Here is a 19,843-nt window from a genome sequence, read left to right on the forward strand (position 1 = left end):
AAAAAAAAAGAACAAAAAAAACCCAAAAAAACAAAAAAACAAAACAAAAAACAAACAAAAAAATAGAATATAGAATCTAAAAGTAACATTGGCTTGATTTCTCACTCACCACTTCCTATGTGAACCTTGAGGGTTTATCTGAGCCTTAGGTTAATATATATTCTTTCCCATGTATTATATATAATAATAACATATAGTACTTGGCTTGGAGATGTGTATCCATTATACTTGATCAAATATTGTTTCTTCCTTCTTTCTAAAAAATCATTAATATAAAATATCATATCAAAAAGATATTTAAGTTGCACAGGTAATAACTCTTTCATACTGCCTTCATACTGCCTTCACATTGCCCTTACACTGCCCTCACACTCCTTCACACTGCCCTCACACTGCCCTCACGCTCCTTCACACTGCCCTCACGCTCCTTCACACTGCCCTCACACTCCTTCACACTCCTTCACACTGCCCTCACACTGCCCTCACACTCCTTCACACTGCCCTCACACTGCCCTCACACTTCTTCACACTGCTTCACACTTCCCTCACACTGCCCTCACACTGCCCTAACACTCCTTCACACTACCCTCACACTGCCTTCACACTGTCTGAGCCCTGAATCCTTTTTTCATCTGTCACTTGTTGTTATATACATATTTTTTTATCCAAAGGACTTTGGTCATAAACCCTCAAAAAATCTCTAGGAGAATCCTTCCAGGCAGTGGTTGGAAGCCCCAAGGCATCACCAGAGATTGTTCCACTCTCAGAGATAGGTTGATGCATGTAGTGTAAGCTCTGTTAAAAGCCATTTGTGCTACCTCTAACCTTTGTTCTAAAGGTTGGAATTGATGAAAAGAGCATCCAGACAGGTTGGCAAGATGACTCAGCAGGTAGGTACACACACACACACACACACACACTGGAATAAAATAAAGAAGGATGTTTTAATGAGATCATTCATTGGATAAAGATGCTGCTAACCTTGCCAAACTAAATTCAGCCCATGGAGTCTCCATGGAGGAAGGAGAGAACTGACTCCCACAAGTTGTTCTCTGACCTTCACACTTATGCCATGACAGGTACATACTCAATATGCATAAATATAAATGAAGTTTTAAAGATGTTCTTTAAAGGAGAAGAGCCCAAGAGAATTAATTAAACCACTTCTCAGTCTTTTGGTTAAAATCCAGTGAAAATTTAACTCTAGTATATGCAACAAGTGGAAACAGGCACTATGAATTAAAAACCATTTCACTTGGGAAGCGGCCTTTTCAGAGAGAATTACGTATAGAAAAGAAGAAAATGATTTTCTACATATTCTCTCAGGATGTTTCAGAGCTGTTTCACCAAAGTATGGTGATAGTGAAGGCCATTACAAGTGGGGAAGCCTCAGGCACCAGCCCAGCCACTGCCCAGAATCAGATGCAAATGCCTCAGCAGGAGAACAAAGATAAACAGACCACTTATGCCCAGAAGACACTGGGGACCCCCGACTCAGCTGTCTTCAGGAGCTTCCAGATTATATAATCAGGATGATGGGTAGGAGAGTGAATATACAGCGTTTATAATGTAGTTTTGACCAAACTGTAGCCTGATTGATCTTTACAATTAGCCTGGGCCTTGTCTCCTTAGGAAAGGCACTGGTGCATGAGGCATAAATAGATTAAGCTCTTGAACAAAGGAGCAAGCTTTTGGTTTAGTTATCCATGAGCATTTAGCTCAAACAGCCTCACTGTCCTAATTACAGTCAAGGCAGGGAGACTCTTAGATGCTGTACCATCCTCTAAAGCTAGCTAGAGCTGCTCAGTGCTGGAGAAAGGGAGCATGATTGAATTCTCTGTCTCAGAGGTTCCTTTGCCCTGTTAGTCAAGTGCTGGTGCATACAAAAGGAAGAGAAAGGGAGACACGAGGCATAGATGTTGCTACTTCAGATGTAGTGGAAGAGTGGTGGAAATTCATAGATGATTCAGAACTTGGGAAGGACCCTGCAGTAGGGGTCAGCTAACGGGGGTGGGGAGAGCATGTCTTTTCAAACTGAATGTTTTATTAAGTGGGTAAGGTGGAAATATGGTGTTCAAGCATCACGAACGGTCTTACTAGGCCTAGTGTAGTTCCATAAAACACTGAGACCATTGCCAGTCCTCAGTTAAATTAAGAGGCTTGTACAAGTGATGCATACTACATTTTAATGAACTTTGCTCTGTAAATAATGACAACATGGATAATATCCATCTTTAATACACAAAAATAAATATACCCATACTTTAGGATGACCAGGAATTCTATCATTATTTCGTTTAAAGTGAGGAAGCAGACCTGATCCCCTGAAATATAGGCTGTGTGAGGATCTAGCTCCCCAGGCCTCTCCTACTCCAAGCTTAGGTGTGGAGCAGAGCCTTCAGTGCTTCATTCTGCCCCAGATCCTTATTTGGAAATTCTCTGCACCAAGCAGTAATTGTTAGCATCTTTCCTCTTGAGAATCTAAGTATTTAACATTAAATCTGTCAGAAATTCAAGGTCAGTACACTTTCACCTCTGCTTTTACTTGTAGAACTAGTTCTGAACAATGCAACAGGGTTTGGGCCCAAAATGAAAACTTAGAGACAAAAGACAAGACTTGGCTTTTTTCATTACTGAGAAGAAAAGGGTCATACTTTTTCTCTTGAAATTTCTGAAATGTTACTTTTTTTAGAGAAAGAAAGAATAGTTTCTGGTCATCCTAAAGTAGAACTGATATTTATTTTGGCATTTAAAAATATATGTCTATGATGCCATTATTTACAGAGCAATGTTCATTAAAATCTACTATATATCGCTTGTACAAGTTTCTTACTTTAATAAATGAGAATTGGCAAATGGTTTCAGTGTTTTACAGAACTACTCCAGGCCTAGGGAGACTGTTCATGATGCTTGAACACCATCTTTCCACTTCTCCCACTTAGTAAAATATTCATTTTGAGAGTACATGTTCCAGGCAGCTCCTCTGCCTCCCAGGAAGAATATTTTGAGGTCTCCCAGTGACCAGGGGATAAAGAGACTTGACAGGAGAGCCGTAGAATCCCTGAAGAGCTAGTCCTCTGAAAGAGTAATTATTATGGAATCTCCCTTTGAAAGAGACCACTTTATCTTGCTTCTAAGCATCTATAGGACAGACAGCATGTTCTGAAAAGAAATTCAGGGTAGTGTTTAAGGTAATCTAGTATGGATAGTGTGTAATTGGAAGAAGGATAGTTCCATTTTTATGGTTGCCATAACAATCATACAGTTGTACAAAAAATGTGCATAGCTTTTATAGAAGAGAGATGGTACCATTGTGATGATTCTTCTCATATCAGAGCAACTGTTTTCAGATCTGAAAAATAGCATGGCTTAACCCTCCCCCAGTTAGCACAGCATGCTCCCTGAGAACCTTCCAAGTTCCTGGCTGTTGAAACACATTCACATTTGTATTTGCATCTAAGCTTGATAAATGGATTGAGAATTAAGGATGATGATCCTTTCAATAGCAAGTTCTGAACTCCTGATTTGGGAATTCAAAGGAGAGGGGGATATTAGGAGAGATGTCTAGACATAGTTAATTCCTTGACTTTGTTACTATTCTTATCCACTAGAATTTAAATTCATTACTCCATTGTGTTTAGCCTCAAAAAAAAAAAAAAGTCATACTAAGATTTGGTTACAATTTCTGTTTTACTTTTACATGTTGACTATGTTGCCTCTGGAACTTGTGAATTGAATTTGTGTAGTATATTTAAGTTAAAATATAGCTATCCATACACTACTTTTTAAAAATCTATCCCCCTCATTTTTGTATTAATATAACCTCTCTTAAGGAAAAATGATTGGAATTTGACTCTTTTAGACATACAAATAAATATCCTATTTGATGAAATTTGATGTAGAAAATTTATGAACTTACAAGTTCAATGTAAAGTTGTCAAATTTGGATGTTGTACATAAAATGAAGTTCCTTTCAATGCATGTATGTATGTATGTATGTATGTATGTATGTGCATGTATATGTGTATGTACATTTATATGTTTTTGAGACAAGAGCTCACTGTGTAGCCCTGGATGGCCTGCAACTTTCTATGTACACTAGTCTGTCCTCTAACCCACAGAAATTTGCCTCTCCCTAGCTCTGCCTCCCTAGTGCTGATACTAAAGGCATGCACCACCCTGCACAGCAAGATAGTTATTCTTAAGTATTGTAATAGGGGTCCATTTGAAACTGGTCTTTGTTTTTCCCAATCCCCATCTTTTGTCTTCTATTCTTTTTCTGCTGAATGAAACCCTTCCACAGATTTCATTTACCTACCATAGCAAGACGCTCTGGCTCTGACCCTTCTTTAGATCCTGCCTGAACCTGGACAAATCTTACCACTCCATAACCCATTTCCCCAAACCACCCTCTTCTGTGCCCTCCACTCAACAGGAAACAGCTAGAACAAAGACTTTACCCTGCTTACCTGGGCAGTGGAGTGACCCTGAGATGGAGGTGATGGTACAGCAAAATGTTCAAAATACACTCTTAGCCTGTAAATGTGCAGTGGAAGAACATTGGCAGACACATTATGTCTCTCCGCAATGACAGAATTTATTGAGTAGCAACAAATTCACAAACTATAGCCAAGTAATCCTGATTTCTCTTAATAGCCAACTGAGAGAAACCAGATATTTTGGGTTTTTTTAATTTGTTAATTTTTAATCCCAATCTTTTTTTTTATGTTGGAATTATGTATGACTTTGGTTCTATTTTCACCCTTTATTTGGAAAACAGGGCAACATTTAAGTTTTAGATTTTTAAATGAATTAACATGGTAATAAAAGTATGGCCTGAATTTGGAGAGTAAGTGGTTTTCCAGTTTGGGGGTAGAGGTGCAAGGTCATCTCCAAAGGAGAAGAGAACACATACTCAGTGAGCCACCAAAGGGCTTGGCTTCCGCTCACTGAGGACAAGCAGTGCAGTCCGGGCTACCCATCCATGATCTTTGTCAGAGCAAAGCAGTCTCCAACTGTTCAAAGTAATTGTAGGTACAAGAGAGAAAGCAACTCCAGACTGACTTATTAATTGGTCTGGATGACTATGAAGTGTCCCCCATTCCTGAGGTGGCAAAAATCTTCAGATTGACTGTTGGAGCAGGGAACCTTTCATATGCTCCCAGTTGTTATACAGTGAGTACATAAGAGACTGGTGAGTGTCAGTCCTGCCAGGCTACCACGTGCTATTCCTCGAAGACTACCTGTACATTTATACAACATTCCCTTCATGGTTCCAGCTGCTACTGTGTTGAGGTCATCTTCTGCACCCCGTGTTTTCTCAATGATAACACCAAAACAGTATAGAGCAAAGCCAGGGAACCTAGAGTATTAGCCCAAAGTGCCCCTTGCCTGGTCACCATATGCAAGATCTGTACATTTCTTGGTTTGGACCAGGCCATGCTCTGGGTTTCCTTCAATCCTAAACGAAGACCGTTCATTGCCACAAATGCAGCCCCTGTCATGCAACATCCTCCAATGGCAAAGAAATCTAGTTCAAATCTGCCTCGGGTTTTATTAGCTCCAGTTGGCAAAATAAATTCATCAGTATCCTGAATAAAATAGCATGGATCCACATTTAAATAAGGAGACAGAGGGTTCATACCAGTCAGCGGGATACCGGCCAAGTCCGTAACCCGCTCCTCCCGGTCAGAAGCCAGCTAACTGGCTGGCAGATTTGTTGCCACTTCCTCTGCCATCCTCCATGAGGTCTCAGCAAAAGGCAGTGGACTTCCCACCACCACCTCCTCAGGCCGGGGTCATATGCTCGGCCATGGCCCCGACAGCAACAGTGGGAAGACCCGCGCTGCTACTGCCACCTTCATACACTGACCTTCCGGGCACTGGCTAATCCCAATTTTAATTAGTATTATTAACTATAAGAATACCCAGTAACTGAGTCTATGTCTACGTACCTATTTACTTAGTTTTTATCAGTCAATATTCTCAAAGTCCATCTTAAAGTAACCACAGTTTGATATTTTAAGTCTGGATTATAGGGAAAGTATTACCAGAGTAAAAGAGAAATGAACAGACTAGACGGTGGTGGTACACACCTTTAATCCCAGCACCCAGGAGGCAGAGTAAGGCAGATCTCTGAGTTTCAGGCCAGCCTGTTCTGCAGAGTGGGTTCCAGGACATCCAGGGTTATATAGAGAAACTCTGTCTCCAAAAAATCAAAAGAGAGGGAGAGAAAGAAACAGTTGTATAGAGAGCTTGGGATAAAAAGACTTTCTAGGCCTAGGGGAATCATGCACCATCTTCACTCCCATTTATATACATACTGTTTTCTGAACGTTGGAAAGCCTAGCTCTTAGGTCATCTAAAACAGGATGTGTTCAGAGACGAAGCTAGCTGTCTTTGCCCTGTCTGTAGAAGCTCTATTGGTTGAATAAGTTTAGTGTCTTAAAAAAGACATGGGGGAAGGTTATGATCTTTGTCCTGCTCAAACAAGAGCCTCACTTCTTCCTTCATGGCATCCTCCCATGGTGCATTCTTGTTGCAGCCTACCCAGACTCCAGTGACAGCGCCATCGTTCTAGTCGGCTGCTCTACTGTAACTTCTTTGTCTGGGCTCTAATTTCAATGCTTTTATTTTCTCTCTTTTGCCCCATGAGAGTCTAGCTGGATAGAAACCTTTGTGTGTTCTCAAATGAGTCCTGAACACCTAGGACAGTAGATGCCTACTACATATTTGTTGGATGAAAGACTCTGGCCTTTCTTCTTGTTTCCAATACCTTCTTCATGTTGATGCTTCATTGGTTCCAACAACTTGAACTTATTCTTGACAAAAAATAATAATAATTGAAAATTTATGAAAAGTACTACAATTATACACAGTTAAAATCCACTTAAGAAAAGAAAAGGAATGGGCATATTTCTTGGGAAGTGTCATGTTTGAAAGGTTCTATGGTTTAAAGGGAGTCAGTTGATCTTTGTGGCTACAAAGGGGCCTAAACAGAGTTTCTCAGCCATATTTCAGTGAAGCCTCCCACCATACTTTATAACTGTCAGAGCCACCTAGAGTTGTAGGCATGCCTAATGAAGCAATGAACTCTTCCCCTATTCCCCATCCCAAGTATTCAAGATGTGGGTTGGCTTGGGTTTGAAGACACCAGGGATTACATTAGGGCTGGAGTAAGCTTCTAACAGTAGTGATTCTATGACTGAGGTCTCTGAAGTAATACAGTGACTTTTAGGATATCTACCTACCTACCTACCTACCTACCTACCTACCTACTTACCTATCTACCTATCTCTATTTCCCGTGGATTGAGGATATAGACCAGTCATAGAGTAGTTGCTTAGGCTCTGGGTCAACACACACACAGAGGAGAGAGAGAGAGAGAGAGAAAGAAAGAGAGGGGGGAGGGAGGGAAGGAGAGAGAGAGAGAAGAGAGATGGATGGACGGACAGACACAGAGGTGGGGAGAGGGAGAAGAAGAGGATGGACAGATGGATAAACCAGAAATTGATGGGATGATTTAAGTATGGGGGCAGCAAAACAGAGTGAAAAGATAAAGAATGGAAAAAGAAAGGAGAGTTCTCTAAGCGTAATTTGATTTGACCCATTCAGAGGTTTAAATACTAAACAATAAAATCTAAGTACTCAGGAATCTGAAGCAAAAACTTGATTTTGAGTTCAAGGTTAACCTTAATACATAGTAAGATCTTGACTCAAAAAATAGTAACTGTGATTTATGATATTTTGAATTTAAAAAAAAAATCAATGACTTTGTAAAGATATAAAAAGGAAAGGGAGAAAGAGAGGGAAGATAATTGTGGGGCAAGGTAGGTAAGCAGAAACTCCTCTCAATAGACAAGAGCCAGCCAATACATATATGATTTTATTACTTATAAAATTATAGTTAAGTGAAAATCATCCAAGAACTCTGAAACCGCTAGCTGAGTGGCTGTTTGTGAGTAGTATAGTCATAAACTATGGAGAATCTTTTTCCCTAGAAGACATTTTCTGTGTGTTGGGTAACAAGGAGCTATCAGCCTAGTCTGGCTATTAATACCTTAATCTAATAATCTACCAAGGTGGTTTGACAGTGTGCCTTCTGATAGGATACAGTGTGAAGCCCATACCTCACTTGGGAAGTACTCAAAACATTCACTCTTTAACCAGCCAACCTCTTTACTGCAGTCAACCCTTTAAATAAAACTTTGAAATACAAAGGAGATTAATTTGGAGACAGGGTCTTGCTCTGTTGCCCAAGCTGGCCTGGCACTCAGGCTAGCCTGAGATTCATGACCATCTTGCTTCCACTTCTTGATTTCTAGTATTACAGGCAGATGCTGCTGCAATTGATTTATTTATCTTCATTTTCCTCTTTTTCCTTCTATGAGGAAAAACTTCAGTAAAACAGAACAGGTGACATTCTAAGGCAGCTGGCCTGGTTCTTGTCACCAGCAGTGTTCTGTTCTAAGACAGGGGTATAGTAAAGGACAAAGGAGGCATAGCTAACAAGTACAGCATAGAAGCTGACCCGACTCTGAGTCAGGAAGAGAAACACTGGTGAAGGCTTGTGATGAACAGCTGAAGATATTTACATATGACTTATAAACTGGGTGTGGTACCACTGCCTTCTTGGCTTAGACTATAGTATTGTGGTGCCATAGAATGTCCTTAGTCTCCAAACACATACTGCAGTCCAGAGGGCATGGAGAGTTCTGCAGCACAGCTCCTACGGAAGTTCAGATATGAAAAGAAAATAAACCAGTACATAAGGAAGATATGGAGGGAAATAGAAGAAGCAAATATGGCTGAATGGTGACCTCTGATTTGGGGTTTTGCTGCGAGACCCAGGCTACCCTGAAAGTCATTTTGTAGTCTGGCTGACTTAAACCTGCTGATCTTCAGCCTTGATCTACCTTGAGACTCACCTCTGATGGGTCTTTATAGATCATTTTACAGCTGCTCTTTCAATGTCCCTAAGAATTGAGAGGGAGGAAGGTTGTGTTGAGCACATTCTCTGCACTTAAACCATGGCTTCCTGGCTCCACAGTAGCAGTAAAGCCTGTCATGTGGCATTTGTAGAGCCATGAGAAGTTCAGTAGGTGAGTGAGTAAAAGAATGGAACAGGGAAAAGTCATTTCAGGTGCTTTTGAGTCCCATTTCATCCTTGTCTTATAAAAAGTCAGAGAGCCTAAGAACCACATTCATTTTTGAGTGTTTGCCAGCACTTGAGGCTTCTTTTTGTGAAGCCACAGTTAAAAATTCCTGGCTAGGTAAAAGAGACTTTCCAAGAATGCTGTGCCATTTCTCTCTGCCCATAGTATGTCCTCATGAGTGCCACTTCATTACTGAGTGGAAGGTAGAAGAACAGGATTGGTGACCTTAGACTTTTATCATTTTTAAAAAAAATCTGGAATTTGACTCAGCATCAGCTGTGTCAGTAGAGCTGAGAGAGAGAATTGGTATTAAGGTTTTGGCAACTGCCATTTTTAAAAAGTAGTGGTTGTATCCTTCCTAGACTGGGAAGGGTGGAGTAAACCTTGATTGGTCAGTCCAGCCAATGAGGCTGTTACCAGACACTGCATTGCTCACCTGATGGGCCTCTGTGGCAGTGTTCTCAGGGTACAGTACCGTGGATAAGTTCTCTCTTTGTCTCTTTCTTTTGATATGTTTTAAATAAAAACTTTTGCTTTCTCTATTAATCATGATACCATCTAACGAAGAAGGTATTGGAGTAAATATTTTATTCCTTATCCTATAAAAGTTATTTCTTAGATTTTTTTTTTTCTATTCTCTTTTACCCATTCACTACCATTGACCCAGATCCTTCCCACCCTCATTGCTTGCTCTCAAGAGGACAAACCCAGAGTCACGGGCAAAGGAGGACCTCTATAAATTTTGTTAATCTGGAAATGGTTCTCAAACCACAGTTTGTAAAACACTATTTTATGAGAAAAGAAGATGGGATGAAGACAGAAAAGGACACCCTTGGAAACAATAACAGTGTGATGTGACCACAGGATCCCATGCCAGGAAGTCATGAGTTCTAATCCTAAATGTGTTTCCCAAGGTACAGTGGCAACACTGAATGGAAAAGAGAGCCCTTTAGTTATTTTTTCATTCATCTCTCAAGCAACTCTTCATTGCATGTATGTTCTCAGTGTTAGATACAAGTAAATGTCGGCCAGAGCCGGTATTGTCTCTGGCTTGTCACAGTGGTAAGATCTGTACATAAGTAAATAACAGTATATGGAGGACAGTGGCCAGTGCCTTTGGAGAGGAGCAGGTCGAAAGTATGGGTGGAATAGGACAGAGAGTGTGGTTTCCACTCTGTAGAGTCCTAGAGATCCCTGAGGAAAGATGGCATTGTTCCTGGGTCTTTAAAAGCAAGTTGGCCTTAGACCTTAGAAACTGGTAGGCAGAGTTCCTGTACATTCTAACAAACAATGGTTGAGAGAATCCCTGATACAGGCAAGCTGGGAATGGGAGATCTAAATAGAGAAGTGTCCAAAAGGCTTTGGACACTTTGACTCCTAAGATGAATTTCTGTTTATTCTTTAAAGAGCTGCAAAGGGGTTTAGACTGTATATTTGTTATCTGCTGATTAATCTGGCAATAGCCATGACCCTGAGGAGAAATTTCTGTGATAAGTGGTAGGGGGGTCATGGCTAACTAAAATCTAGTGAGGTGAATAGTGGCGGAGTGCTGTGGAGACTAGAGACGATGGCACCTTGAAGGGAACAGAGGAGACATGATCACGTACAAGATGTGCAAGACGGAGGAGGATTAGATATCTCTTCTGTGCACTTCTTTCTTGGGCTCTTGGCTGGATTATAAGGAATACAGAAGGCTTTTAATTATTCTTCCTGGATTCTTTTTGAGAACCAATGGCTTCAAGTAAAACAGACTTTCTTGGAACTTTACGGTCCCTTTGAACAATTCTGCCCCAGTCACGTGCTTTCAGGTTACATAACTAACCTTCGGCAGCCTCCTGGAGCCTCATTCTTTCCCTCCCTACCTGGCACTTTCCTTTCTGTGGGTCAGGTTTAGCTTCTTTCTAACCATTGTTGCGGAACTCTTTAAATATTTGGTCTCACAGGTTCTAAAAGCTGGCAGGCCAGGCTGCTCTCTGCATGTTGTGAGACCAAAGCCTTCCAAAAAGTGGGCCAGTAAAATCTCAAGCATGTTAGCAGAGTGAAGCAGCTGGAGGATGCAGTGCACCTCCTCCATACCCAAAGGTTCCAGCCACTGTGGCCCCCAACAGAAGCGGCCCTCCCTCCCTCACCACACCATTACTGTCATGGCAAGTTCCTGATCATGGAGATGACAGTAGGTTAACTCACTGCGTCTCAGCACTGAGGACTGCGGCTCATCGGGGTACACACTATTCATTACTGCCTTGATTTTCATAGTGGGACTGCCAGTCTAGCATCCACTCCAGCAGAGCAGATCCTCCTTGGGAGCGTTCTGAGTTTGATACTATCTGGAAGTTTGTTCTTAGTCCATGCTGCATGGCTGTTTGTGCCAGCATGCCCACAACGTCTCATCTTAGCAGAAATGCTTTATTTGTTTATGCTCCCTACCCACAATTTAGCTTTGGGAAGCTTCAGATACTATACATAATAGTTCTTAAAACTAGGAAATGGGGCAAAACATATCTTTGAATAGGAAAATAGGTAGAACCAAGGTAGAAGCTAGAAACCACAAATGTCTTCTTGAAGATAGGTTTTCTGAGTTTCCTGAGTCAAAATAAAGACAGAAACATAAAGAATAAAATAAAATAAAGCATAAAAATGTCTGCATTGTAGGATCAGCTCACAAGACTGTTTCCTTGTATTGTGCCAACTTTATCCGTAAGTATACATAATAGAACACTGCTCAGACTGGCTCCTATATCCTCAGCCTTCTTGCAGTGAGCAGCATAGCCTCCGGCTGGCTTCTTACAGTGTCTCTCAGGATGGGCATATGTGGTGTGAAAGCCTCCTGTAGGCCAAAGACTGCACTAGAGGTCTGTGCAGAGTGTCCAATGACAGGCCACTGATCTCCAAAGATTGTACTGGAGGTCTGTGCAGAGTGTCCCATGACAGGCCACTGATATCCAAAGATTGCACTGGAGGTCTGTGCAGAGTGTCCCATGACAGGCCACTGATCTCCAAAGATTGTACTGGAGGTCTGTGCAGAGTGTCCCATGACAGGCCATTGATCTCCAAAGACTGCACTGGAGGTCTGTGCAGAGTGTCCCATGACAGGCCATTGATCTCCAAAGCCTCATTCTTGCAGAGCCCAGCTTCAAGAAGATGCTGGGTGACAGAAAAGAGCCAGGGGCAGATGTATCAGACAGCAAATGCATGTCTGGCAGGACTGATGGCACTAAGTCCTGCAATTAGGAGATTGGTTCAGCATATACAAATTGATTGAGTGTTTTCTTTAATGCATTAGAAAATCAACTTGATGATATATGGGAAGGATCCCAGTCTCTGCTCTACCCTTTGTCTCTGCAACTCCTTCCATGGGTATTTTGTTCCCCTTTCTAAGAAGGATCAAAGTATCCATACTTTGGTCTTCCTTCTTCTTGAGTTTCTTGTGGTTTCTGGATTGTATCTTGGGTATTCCGAGCTACTGGACTAAATATCCAATTATCAGTGAGTACATACCATGTGTGTTCTTTTGTGACTGGGTTACCTCACTCAGGATGATATTCTCCAGATCCATCCATTTCCCTAAGGATTTCATAAATTCATTGTTTTTAATAGCTGAGTAGTACTCCATTGTGTAGATGTACCACATTTTCTATATCCATTCCTCTGTTGAGGGACATCTGGGTTACACATAGGAGGAACAACTATATGAACTAACAAGTACCCCAGTGTAGGGGAATACCAGGGCTAGGAAGCAGGAGAGGGTGGGTTGGAGAGCAGGGGGAGTGGGGAGGGAATAGGGGTTTCTTTTGGAGGGGAAACCAGGAAAGGGGATAACATTTGAAATGTAAATAAAGAAAATATCTAATAATAATAATAATAATGATAATAAAGTCAACTTGAATCTATCAAGAACATGTAGTAAAGTTCTTCAGTGTTGAGGATTAAGCCTTGAGCAAGAGCGGCTGTTCCATCACTACACCCATCCTCTCACATAGTAAGATTTTCACTATACTGCCTGTGTTACAACACTGCTATTGTATCAAAAAAGTGTGTCTGTCCCAACCAAACAATACCTGAATTTATGTAAGTAAATTAATATAATTCTCATATGCCATGAAATGATTCTCTTTTGATTTGTTTCAACCATTTAAAAATGCAAAACCGGGGCTGGAAAGATGGCTTAGCAATTAAGAGCACTGGCTGCTCCTCTAGAGGACCCAGGTTCATTTCCCAGCATTCATAAGACAGCCCACAAGTGTCTGTAACTCTAGTTGCAGAGGATCTGACATCCTCTGTTGACTTTTACAGACATCACACAAGTGGAGAACCTACAAACAAGTAGGCCAAGCACCATCAAATAAACTAAAAGTTTAAAATGTAAAAGTTACTACAAGCAGGTAGCAGGCCATGCTGGCATGTAGACCTTGTCCCCAGGTTCCACCTGTCCAGCTTACCTTCACAGGAAGACCCCTGAGTCCTGGTCCTTGTTATTCACTTAACTTAGACTTTATGTTCCTGGCTTAAGACAGATCAAAAATATCATGGTGGAGTAAACTAGGATTTTACTCAGACAATAACTGTGGGAGAGCAACTGTGGGAAAAAAAATTTACAAACTCACCAAAGAAGTTGTACTGTATTTCTGATGACTGGGTCTGTTTCAGACTGGAAATGTCCTAGTGGCATTAGCATTCGTTCATCATGTTCTTAGAAATGAATGCCCTAGAGCTTCTGGAGACATTTACAAAAGTACAACTTACTAGTTAATCCTCCAAATAAATTAATAAGCCATGCCCTACCCAAACTAACAGCATTTTTATTTTGACCTCAAAGAACATTATTTCAGCATCTTATGATGTCATTATGATGAAATAAAAGGACTCCAGCATCCCTGCTACCCCGTGTGACATGTCAGATTTAGTTGCACAAGTACTTTTTATTGAGTACTCATTGTTAATAAAGCATTTGACTAGGTTTTATGGAGGAGAAAAAACTGAGCAAGGAGCAATGTATCCTTCCTTTACCTTGTGAACTAAGTTTGAGGTCCTCCCCATTGTACAGTTTATTACTGTAGAGTAAAAATCAATTTAATCTTCCTGGGGCTTTCTGTTACTACTCATCCAACATTTCATTTTATACAGTCAGACCGGCTAAGATTTAAAAACCAAAATAAATGAGTAAATGATTGAATGAATAAGTAAAGGAAGAGATGTTAACTAGCATGAGTATGAGGAAAGGGGAGCACTTTGTTGATGGTGGGACTGTACACTGCTGCATTCACTATGGAAATGAGTGTGAAAGTTCCTCAGCAGGCTAGATGCAGATCTACCACATGGTCCAGCTGTACCACTCCTGGGCAGATTTCCCAGGGGTTCTCTGTCCTTACTGCAGAGAAAACTGCTTATCTGTGTTCGTTATTGATTTATTCACAATAGCCAGTAATGGGGAAGAGCCTAGAAGACAATCAACTAATGAATAGATAATGAAAATATAGTACAATATACACAATGGAATATTATTAAGCTATAAAGAAAAATGAAGCTATGAAATTTGCAGGCAAATGGATGAATCTGGAAATAATTGTTTTGGGACAGCCCAGTCCCCAGTAGACAAATGTTATATGTTCTTTCTCATATATAGATTCTAGCTTTGGATCTTTTGATACATATATTTAAATTAGAGTACTCATAGAAGTTCAGAAACTAGTAAAGGGGTCCTGAGGGGAAGATTTCAAAGAAAAGGAGAGAGAGCACAAGTACTATAGAGTGAGACAGGCAGGATTAAATGAGAGTTCTGGGGAAGAGGCTGGACAGATGGCTCAGTGGTCAAAACAGAGGACCGAAGTTTGTTTCCAGCACCCCATTAGGTTGCTCCCAACTGTCTATAATGGCAGCTTCAAGGGATCCAATACCTTCTTCTTGCCTCTGTGGGTACTACATTCATGTAATACACTAATACACTCAGGTATATATTGTAACATAAAATAAATACATCTTTCTTTTAATGGGGCAGAGGTTGGAAGGACAAGGAAGAGGAGGGAATATAGGAAAGAATAACAGACTTTTGAAAATGCCATATGGAAACATATTACTGTAGAATATGCATGTACATGTATACATATATATGTGTATATACATACATAGATAAAAGGAGATTAATGGAGTTATCCCAGACCCCCCCCACACACACACACACAAACATCAAAGGCTCATTGCTCTTGGTCACTTCCAGGTTCATAGGACTTGGGAGATCAAGCTAGTATCAACCTAGAAGCTTCATCCCACTGGCTACCTGTGGGTATAACGATAAAATTTTCAAATGTATTTACAGATTATGCTGACTTAGTAGATCCTGACTTCACTATCCTTAGATAGTTAGGTTTCTAGTACTAGGCATGATTTCTCTCTTGTTGATGGGCCTTGACACTCAGTTAGAGAGCTCTTGGTTACCATCAAGCAATGCATGCCATTACTGCACCCTTAGGGTTATCTTGTCATGATGTTCATTGTTGTTGTTTATAAGCATCATAACACCCTCTCCTGCAGGCTGCTCACTGATGATAGAATAGAAATCCCTCGGCTGCTCTGTGTGGTAGGCAGCCTACACACCTACATGCTGTATACCACCCATATAGCTGAGGAGGACTTTTGGTTGTTTCTCTCCCTTGGAAACTTGCATAATGCCTTCTGGTACAATGAAAGCTAGTCCCCAGAGAGGAGGTTTTCCAGTCAGGTACAGCTCAGGTCCTCTTTGTCCTTTTTGAAGTACATAGTGGCTTCAGCTTACTGTAGTGTATGTATAAAAGTCATAGGACAATTTTCAGGAGTAGATCCTCCCCTTCTACCTTGTTGAAGCAGGGTCTCTCTTTTTGTTTCTGTCATACTGTGTACCCTAGGCCAGCTGACCCATGAGCTTCTGGGAAGTTCTTTTATCTTCAATTCCCATATTCCATAGGAGTGCTGGAGTTATAGATGTGTGTACCACATTCACCCTTTTGTGTGGGCCCTGAGTGAGGTAGCTGGCTGTCCCAAGGACACAAACTGTGATCTGGTCTGTTTCTGACATAATATAATAGAATTATATATTATGCTTAGCTAGGTTAACTATATGGCCCTGTTTTTTTTAGTAACCTTTTCCTGGGTCCTGTCCCTATCTCAGATACCACATAGCATTCTTTGGCATACTGTGTTTCCCTGGATGAGAGAGGGTCTAGGAAAGTATCTGTAGCTGATCCTTGAAGGACCTGGGGACAGGGAGGCCACCGATCAAACCTCCCCACTGCCTGATGACACCTGTTCTCTCTTGGGGCAAGGAGAAGTTGGGATCAAGTCACAGAGAGGAAGAGAATGGTGATCACATCTCTGTCTCTCCCAGCCTCACATTTCTCTGTCCTTATGTGCAAACAAACTGTTCTTTAACATTCTGTGACAGTGGGTTATTTGTGATAATTCTGTTTTCCATCTTTCCTAGAAAAGAATGTATCTTCACCATTGACCCATCAACTGCTCGCGACCTTGATGACGCCCTCTCCTGCAGGCGGCTTACTGATGGTAGGATAGAAATCCCACTGCTGCTCTGTGCAGTAGGCAGCCTACACACTTACACACCCATATACTGGATACCCAAGTCAGGCTTCCTTGTGCTGTTTCAACAGTCTAATGAGCAAGGACGGGGTTGCTTCATTCCTGAGATTTGCTATACAAGCTAAGTACAGTGGGGCAGCAGCAGGCACTACCTCCTGAGACGGGGTTGTCTAGGCCTGACCTGCAGAAGCCCCTCTACTCCCTGTAGCTCTTTGTCTATTAAAAAGATTGTGAGGGCTAGAGAGATGGCTCAGCAGTTAAGAGCATTGACTGATTGCACTGACTAGAGGTACTGAGTTCAACTCCCAGAAGCCGCATGGTGGCTCACAACCATCTGTAATGGGATCCTATGCCATTGGACAGTGACAGTGTACTTACATACATAAAATAAATCTTAAAAAAAAAAAAAAAGAGGGCGGTGGTGGCGCACACCTTTAATCCCAGCACTTGGGAGGCAGAGGCAGGCGGATTTCTGAGTTCGAGGCCAGTCTGGTCTACAGAGTGAGTTCCAGGACAGCCAGGGCTACGCAGAGAAACCCTGTCTCGAAAAAAAAAAAAGAAGATTGTGAATGGCTAACTGTTAAGGGCCTTTGAAAAGTCAGGGTCTCAGTCATGGATGATTGTATTAAAAAGAATAGCAACAGCTGATTGTCAAAGGACCTGTGGACAGTGTGAGGGGAAAATAACCGTAACAATTCCCTCCATCCCCGCAGATACATTTTCTAGGTATGTCTAACTCTTTTTTTAGGGGTGCCTTTTAGTCTGCCTGAGAGCATTGATGACCCACCGTCATAGTATTCACCCTTCATCTTCTGGTGCAAACCTCTGTGTTTCCTCCTCTGTTGCAATTAATAGTGATGATTGGCAGACAGAAGCTAAGATACAGAACATGCTGCCTAAAACCACTTAGCTTCTTTTAATAGGAGCTCTCTCCACCCACCCCACAAATAATCCTGTGGATAAGACTCATGCATGCTAGGCAACGCTCTGTTCCTGAGCTGTATCCTCAGCACAGTACTCTCAGTTATATGTTTCTATAATCTAAAATTAGAGCAGCCTGTTTCCAAGAGCAAGCTTTGGCCTAACGCCTTACATTCTGAGCACGCTCTGCTGTGCACAGAGGCTTGAGCAAGCCTGCTCTCTGCAGATCCTACTCTCCAAGCCACCATTCCGAACAGTCCTCGAGACAGAGGCCTGGTGATGTGGCCGGCTGGGCCTGCCTCCCCTGGGGTTACAGTTCCTCTCTATTAGTGGTGAAGAACAGCTGCTCCGTTTATTCTAGTTTTAAGTTGTTTATAGCTGAAGCCTAATACTTGTTTCTCTATCTCTGCTAGCCTCAAACTCTTGAACTTGCAGGGGGAGCAAGGAGCTAGCATATGTCCTTCCTCACTCACTACGCAGAGCCACTGCATATCTGGTATGCAAAGGTTTCATGGAGAAATGGGGGGAAATGCTGCAAGAAAGCAGATTAGCAGCAAGTAATGTTCTTTATTTCTCAGCCCATAGAAAACCACATAGACATTGTTCTGCAGGAATTCAGCCACAGTGGGGGAAATAAGTTGTCAAAAGACTAAAGGAAAAGGAGAAGAGGTAGGCCAGGAAAGTGCCAGAGAAACTTCACAAGTGTAGATATACAGACATGGGCTGGAAATTATAAGCAAGGCCCATGAAGGTGAGGTAACAGAGATGAGTAAGAGAAAGATCTGTGGAAACAGGTGGCAAAAGGGAAAAAGAAAAGACAGAGGTGGGTTGTCCTGGGTAGTGGGGAACTGTCCACAGGTGAACATTGGAAAGTCAGGAAGACATGAGGGTTTGGGCAGGCTGCCATGTAGAGCTGCTTGTCTCATGAGATCCGTTTATGTGAATCACTGCTAACCTATTTAAAGGACAAGAAAATAAATAAACTAAGTAGATGATGTCATAAAGCTATAGCATAAGAGCCCTGAAGGGAGACAAGCGGCATACCCAGTACAAAGAGTGAGCCTCCTAGGACGATGGGATCACAGGCCATTTTCCTCTCTGCTATACTGTCCAAATTTTATAATGTGGTAATAGTAGCTTTATAATGAAAAAACTTTGTAGTAAAAAATTATGAGGTGCCAGAAACCCCAAGCTGCCCAATAGTCACCCATTGTACCAGGTGATCAGAGCCTTCTATGCGCTTGGTATTTCTTGCATTCCAGAGAGACAGTTGACATCTGTGCCTCTGGCGGGGCAGCAGCAAAAGGAAGAAACCAGGGAAGTCTTGGGAAAGGCCGAAGTGGTCAGTCAAGCATTTTTATGGTGACACTTCCACAGTTGGCCCCTGGGACAGCTGGTTCTGCCCGGATCATTTATCCAGGGAGATGAAAAGCAGATGGGCAAGTTCAGTTTGGATTGGGATGGCCTTGGCTAAGTTCAGGTTCCATTAGTTACCAGTTCATGTCAGTTTTTACTTAGAGGAAAATATTTACTGTTTTAAAAAGCAAATAATGTTTTCTGGCCATGTGAGTTGACCTCACATGTTTATTTAAATAAAATACTGTATAAAAGGTATGTTTTTCTTTGGTCTCACAGAAATCATCTGAATGGCTATTATGTGAAAAATCAACTCTACAGACAGATAGAGCTTTCCGATGCTCACACTTCCTTTCATAGAGTTCCAGGGTACACCCATGTCTTTCCTTTCAGATACAGGTGCAAGATACAGATAACCAATTGTGTAAAATTATCTGAAAGGAAGAGGAAGTGTGTTCCCACCTCCCTTCAAAGAAGAGTTTTGCTACCATGCATCTGATCTGGGATTCATTCATTTAGCCCCAAACACACCTAAGGGGAAGGAACATGCCCCAGCAATGTGGATTCTTTCACTTTGCTTAAGAAAATACTTAATAAAAAGTGGTATTGTAATGATATCCCAGGATCTAAAGACAGTAAACCCCAGTTCAGTATTTTATGATTGTAACAGAGTGCTTGCAACACACCTCACAGTTGACCTCACATTAGTCTGGGAATACCACAGTTGTAAGCTCACCCTCTGGTTTCTTAATAACTCTTGCAGCATTCACTTTATTGAATATCCAGATTGCATTTAAACTTGTTACTTTAAAGGCAGCCTGTTCTGCCATAAGATTGTGTGACTC

At 41.6% G+C, this 19,843-nt stretch overlaps 1 protein-coding gene and 1 pseudogene across 4 annotated transcripts in view; one reads left to right on the top strand and one right to left on the bottom strand.

Moving 5' to 3' along the window:
• Dis3l2 (DIS3 like 3'-5' exoribonuclease 2) overlaps positions 1-19,843 on the top strand; it is a 367,143-nt gene that overhangs the window by 230,570 nt on the left and 116,730 nt on the right. For all 4 annotated transcript variants that reach the window (XM_031368272.1, XM_031368275.1, XM_031368274.1 and 1 more), the window contains one exon: positions 16,609-16,688. In XM_031368272.1, the coding sequence (XP_031224132.1) occupies positions 16,609-16,688 (80 nt within the window). The remainder of the gene's footprint in view (positions 1-16,608; positions 16,689-19,843) is intronic.
• LOC116088706 lies at positions 4,744-5,745 on the bottom strand (annotated as a pseudogene).

Source organism: Mastomys coucha, unplaced genomic scaffold (assembly GCF_008632895.1).
Source record: "Mastomys coucha isolate ucsf_1 unplaced genomic scaffold, UCSF_Mcou_1 pScaffold14, whole genome shotgun sequence".
NCBI classification, from domain to species: Eukaryota; Metazoa; Chordata; class Mammalia; order Rodentia; family Muridae; genus Mastomys; species Mastomys coucha.